General features: G+C 45.0%; 1 protein-coding gene across 5 annotated transcripts in view; it reads right to left on the minus strand.

The window, feature by feature from the left end:
* Nr5a2 (nuclear receptor subfamily 5 group A member 2) overlaps positions 1-6,450 on the minus strand; it is a 129,839-nt gene that overhangs the window by 51,789 nt on the left and 71,600 nt on the right. For all 5 annotated transcript variants that reach the window (XM_005348440.3, XM_026779958.1, XM_026779960.1 and 2 more), the window contains exon 6: positions 2,414-2,533. In XM_005348440.3, coding sequence (XP_005348497.2) covers positions 2,414-2,533 — 120 coding nt within the window. The remainder of the gene's footprint in view (positions 1-2,413; positions 2,534-6,450) is intronic.

A 6,450-nucleotide genomic window follows, 5' to 3' on the forward strand; every position in this document is an offset into this window, starting at 1 on the left:
GGGGGGGGGGAGGAAGTGCTTCATGGCAGAGCATGTGTGAGGCCCTAAGTTATAATCTTTCAATGTACACACACACACACACTTTCTCTCTGGGCTTGGGTCTCAGAACCAACACTCCCTCTTCCTCTCCAGTGGCTGTCTCACTCCCTCCTGCCTCCTGATCTTTCTCATGCTGTTGTAAAGTTCATGAACTCCCCAAGTCTTCCTGTGAGTTCTTTGCTTGCCTTCTCTGTAACCACAGGGGCCTGGGCGTATGCTTCTCTTGCTTGCTCTATGATGGACGGTAAAAGCCTTCTCCCATAGTTACCATAAATGAGAATGCTTGGTAACAAGAGCCATCATCATCAGGCTGTTGCCACGGGGAAGGCGGAAATGTACTGTATTGTAGGAAAGGTATAAGGAAAAGGCCAGGGAGTTCCCTCCTTCCATTGGCACGCACTCTCTGGAGTGGCAGTAATTGACAGCAGGGGTTAACACTGTTTACTCTGGGACTGTGTTTGGTATTAAGAATCAGAGAGATGCTGAGTGGGTGGTGTAGGAGCATGCCTTTAATCCCAGCATTTAAAAGGCAGAGTTTGAGGCTAGCCTGGTCTACAAGTGGTAGTTCCAGAATAGGCTCTAAAGTTACAGTGAAACCCTGTCTCAAAAAAGAGTCAGAGAGACCACAGATGTACTTTCAAACAGTAATTACTGTTACTTTAGGTGGCACTCGAGGCAAAATGCAAAATGACCTAAGAGTAAGGAATATTTCTCAAGAAATGGGATGAAATGGCAAAACCCCATTTCATTAAGAGAGAGAGAGAGAGAGAGAGAGAGAGAGAGAGAGAGAGAGAGAGATTGAATTCATTCATGAGTTGTGTCTTTTACTTCTAATACAGCCTCTAGCTGGGCAAGGGTGGGGATAGTCACAGATATAACCTATGATACAACTCAAAAATGGGCAGGTTCCATCCAAAGACTTTGGTCCCAGGACGAAAACAGCAAATTAGGACAGTCCCATCTCGAAAATTCTTCTCCCCAGAGATGCTGAGAGCAAGGACCAGATAGTGATGGAGACGGTCGAGTTGATCCAGTCGGCCAGAGCTCTGAAATGGTGCTTGCTTTTAATTTGATTGGGAAATGTGATTTATTAATAATTCGGCAAATGATGTGAAGACAGCCTTCCATTTTCAAATCTGTACTGCTGTGCTTTCACAGCACATAAACATTTATGACCGGACGTAAAAGACCACAGTGCCTGCATGCTGGAGTCGCCCTGGCCGAACGATGTGATGCTGCCCTGCATAGCGATGGCCAAATGGACTGAAGAACTCACAGTGTACCATGAGATTATACCACCAATCGATCCAGCATTTGCAGGGAGGAGAATAGAAAACCAGGAGAATTTACCCACACCCTAAAATGTCAGCATTAAGTCATTTTTCCTCCCTTTCCTTAGATGGCTACACAGCAGTCTCTGCTTCCCCATGTGTTGCTCAAATGCTACCTTCTCAAGAAGGACAAGCAACTATCCTGTTACCTCTGTAATTCTTAGACCCCGCCTGAAACACAAATCCGTGAATACGTGTCCACTCCTTTTCCTGCTGGGTCCTATTTCTTCAGCTTCCTTTGCTCCAATATACCACAGGTTCGTGCGTTAGGTTGTTATTCTGAACCCCATGCTACAACACTAAGTTCCAAAGTGACAGGGAGAATTTTCTGTTTTACTTCCCAATACACACCAGTGCCTCAGAAGAGAGACCAGCACAAGGCACAGCACCCAGGAAGTATTTATAGATTCACCAAATATCAATCCAGACACAAGTCTAACTTTACAGCAGCTTTTCCTTCTTGAAAAAGAGAACCCCTGTTCTTTCTCATGTGCGTGCCTCTAGGCCAGCTGTTTGACTCCATTTAACTTAAGGCTCTTCCACTGACATCATTCCAAAACAGCAAAGATTCGGGGGCTGCGGGGAGAGCTCAACAATGGTGAACACTCGCCCGACGTGCATGAGTTTTCTCTTTAGCACAATCATCGCGACCATAACCATCATCATCACCGAAAAAACAAGGACGCTCCGGTTTATAAAGGAATTAAACTGGCTAGCTAGCAAACAGATATGGTATGTTCATGCAGAAACAGAAGAGGGAATAAAACCACCATTCAAAATTCTGAGTCTGATTTAGCCATAGCTCTGACCCTGTGCAGGACTCCCTATCCCGCAGAAGGCGGTAGAAAGCTGTGGGTACTGTTCCCTCCCCATCATCGTACCAGAGCAGGAACTGCATGCCAAGAGTCATCATTATTTGCAGCCAGTCCCTCCCTTTGAAGCCCAAGAGTGCTTCTGACCTAGTTAGACTCCTGCCACTCCGAATGTGCTTAATAACGAGTTTTTTTGTTTTTGTTCTGCTTTGTTTGGGTCTGGATACTCACTTGTTGCCCAGTTATCAGTAAGAGCGACCCTTCCTTCCCGTGCACCACTTGCCGGTAAATGTGATCAAGGATCAAGAGCTCGCTCCAGCAGTTCTGAAGCAGCTTCATTTGGTCGTCAACCTGCAATGGGAAAACAAGAGCACGTTACTTGTTAACTATTTGGTTTTGTCTAATTCTCCAGGCAAGAAAACCAACAACTAAGGAGGTCCTGTCAGTGACCACTCAGACTCATGCTTAGCATCTACACTGCTGCTCCTGGAAAAAACGAATTTTTATTTAGACAAATACTTCAGAGTATAAACTAAGTATAATCAACGGGCTTCCAGGAGATGGCACGCCATTTGATTGTTCTAGCTAGCATTACAAGAGCTCCTGGAGTTTGGTTATCAGAAGGACTGGAGCCAGGATGGTCTTGAGCAAACCCTGAAAGGAATGATCCCAAGTAGTCCATGCTCACAGATGTAAAGGTTACACATCATAGCTTGCTGCCAAACAGAACGAAAGTGAACAGGGTAGCCGGAAGGATCTCTGGAGATAGACGAACAGTGGCCATATTGAGTTTTTAGAGATATTCCTTACTCCTAGGTAAGAATTCCAACTGTGTCTTCAAGGATTTGAACCCAGAACCCTAGGCAAACGCTTTACTACTAAACAACAAGCCCAAGTGGCTATTTTTGAGTCAATTATTTGGTGAGACTAAGTGTGGGTTTTGGGGATAAAAGGATAAACAAGGTGAGCAGATCCCCTCCTGCCTTCATAGAAACCATTTGCTTGGCCCAACAGCCAGTGGGGTAGTTGACAGTAAGCGTTTGCTTTCTTCTTTAGAAGCTGTGCCAGAATGCTGTGTGGCAGGGTGAGAAGAAGGGCAGGTGGGTGCAGTATCCTGTCGAGGCTTGACTGCAGGTGAGGCCCTGTGTCCTGATGACCCAGCGACAGGCATGTCATTGCACCCAGAGGGGACTGCAGTTCTCTGTGTCGGATGCGAAGGGTGATTTCAGGGCAAAGTGCAGGCTGCTCCTTGGGGTTTTATTGCACCCCCATACGCTATCAGTATCTCATCTCAAATTTATCAGTCTACAATAGCAATTTGGCTCCATTCATTTTAAAAACTGTGATATGAGGCTTTGGTTATTTATTTAGCACTCTTTTCTGGGAAGCCAAAAACACTGTACTTTGAGATCATCTTTCCAATAATAACCATGCAGGATAGCACTGTACGGAACTTCCAGGAGGTGGGGTCAGGAAGACCTCCAAAGTCCACGCATGGGCAGAATGGGGATTCTGGCTTAAGAATCTAGTGACACAGCAAGAAAATTTATTACGACAGAGCACGCCTTTAATCCCTTGGGAGGCAGAGGGGGTGGATCTGCGAGCTCGAGCCCAGCGTGGTATGACTTCCAGGTCAGACAGAGCTCCACAGTGAGATCCCGCACCACTCTTCCAGGATTCAGAGAAACCATGTCAGATTATCTTAAACATCTGCATTCATGTCTACATGTCTACACACAGACATATATACACATAATTAAAAATGATAAAAATAAATTTTTTAAGTGAACAAAGGGTAAAGGGGAAGCCGGGCAATGGTGGCGCACGCCTTTAATTCCAGCACTCGGGAGGCAGAGGCAGGAGGATCTCTGTGAGTTCGAGACCAGCCTGGTCTACAAGAGCTAGATCCAGGACAGGCTCCAAAGCTACAGAGAAACCCTGTCTCAAAAAAACAAAACAAAACAAAAAAAGAGTAAAGGGTGAAGGGGACTGTCATGGCGATGGAGTAGGGTGAGCGGGCATGAAGACGCATGTTTCCTGGGTCACATACTCCCTTCATTTTCATCTGATGAAGACCTGTTTTGCACATATAACATAGGAGACATGGTTACTATAACAGACTGCACAGTGAAACCATGGCACAGAACCTTAACCTTCCCTAGTCCTTTAGAAGGTTGAGGGTGCATGTTCAAATCTGCTCCACTCTCTCCCATCCCATGCCCACCTCTTTGGAAATTGATGGAATAGATGACAAGAGTCTAATTCTACCTCGAGTGTCACTTTGATTTTCCTTTTGTTTTATATGCAGTGTTGATCGTGACATCATTTGTTCTCTGTATCCAACTCAGAGTCTCCTATAACCTGCCTCATTCACAATGAATACTAATTGCTTATCTGCCTGCCCTCCTCGAAGAGGCACGCGATGCTTTTTAAACGAAGGCACACACGCCCGAATCATTTTCACCTCTGCGGTCCTTCACTTTCGCCCTCTGTATTTCAGATAACAGTCCCATGGGGTGAGCTAGTGTCTCCTCTGGCTCTTGTAAGATAAACGGCAATTGTTTGATGCAGTGACCATGTGTGGCCGTCCCTTCTCACATGTGCGTGCAGGTCTGCACTTGAAGCCGGCCTTGGGAAGGACTTCCAGACTGGCGATAATTTCAAAAAGCCCTCCTGAGCAATTGAGCCTTTGTTTGAACACCCCATGAAGAGGTTTTACACCAATATTCTGTTGCATTATTTTCCTTAATTGATTCTCTGCTAGTTTATGACCTCTTGAAATTGGTAAGAGTGCAGCTTCATGCTGCTCTGGATAATACCGCCTTCATACACACAGGAATAAAAGGGGCTAGGAAAAGGTGACATCTTATCTATTGCCAGATAACAAGTGCTGGCAGTTTGTAATACACACACACACACACACACACACACACACACACACACGTACGTGTACATATGTATGTATTTATCTGTGTGTATAGAAATATACACATATACATGCATATATTTAATTTTTATGTATAAAATGAGCTTTGAAGAGATGAGTACCAAGGAGTCAGAAGGAAAAACCAACTTATTTTTTAATAAGAAAATTCTGCTAGCATTAATGCTGTAATATTTCGGGTGGCATCTGGGGAGCCTAGGAGGAGACCAGTTTAGCTATCAGTCCCATTGTAGAGCAAAATGTTCACCTGTGGATAGCAGCAGCACTCCCTGTAAGCCTGGGTTATCGGCAGCAATAAAAGCAAGGGCTTATCTCAGAAACGAGTTTCTCATCAGAGAAACTCTCTATGCTGATATTCTAGATGAGGGTGCAAAGGGACACAGGGCTCACACTACAATGAAGCACTGCTTCCCCACGCCCGGGCCTGGACATCATTAGAAGTGTGCGCACTCCCGTGCCAAGAGAGGGCCTGGCAGTCAACCTGAAGAAGGAAAGTGTGCGGCTCTTTCTCAGCTCCACATTCCAGTTATCAAGCGTTTGTGTCACACACACACCCCAACTTTGAACAGGTGAGAACTGATATTAATTCACTTTCCCTCTCGCAGAGAGTTTGCTTTATTTTGGTTTTTAGATTTGACCATATCCTTTCTGCTCCCACATCCTTCCTACCTCCCCACCAAATCAAGTTCATGTGCCTTTTACCTTCTCTTTAATTAAAAATAATTATGAATAAATGAATAAAAGCACACCCACCACACCAAAAAAGCCAAGATACCACACCGTAACTATAACAACAAAACACAGAAAACACAGAGTTCTCTTAGCTTACTACTAATGAACAGGAGAGTGCCTTGGAGTATGGCTGACGTACCCAGTGTCAATCAACTGGAGAAAACGGATTTGCCCTCTCCAAGCCATTATCAATTGAGAACAGCTTCTTGGTTAGGGGAGGGACTTTTTCTTTTCTCCTTCTCAGTTGCAGAGGCCTTTCATAAACCATGAATCATTGCAGTTGAGCTTTAAAAAAATAAGGAAGAGATTCTACTGAAATGGAGAGAGGCTACGTAGGCATACACCTAATTCTTGTTTCAGACCATTAACTTTGTGCACAGGATCTGTGTTTAAAATGGAGGCAGGTGTTGGATGAGGTGAGGAACAGGATGAATAAGACAAAATCTGTGCTTCTGAGAGAGAATTCACACACCAGCGACAGGAGCAGACTGTCAGCCAGATGCCCAAAGGCCATTCTACTGATCCTCCGGGGTCACAGAAAGGTGGGCATAGACGGACTCACCTTGTAGAACTTTATCTGTCTGTCTGCCCG

Source organism: Microtus ochrogaster, chromosome 6 (genome assembly GCF_000317375.1).
Source record: "Microtus ochrogaster isolate Prairie Vole_2 chromosome 6, MicOch1.0, whole genome shotgun sequence".
NCBI lineage: Eukaryota > Metazoa > Chordata > Mammalia > Rodentia > Cricetidae > Microtus > Microtus ochrogaster.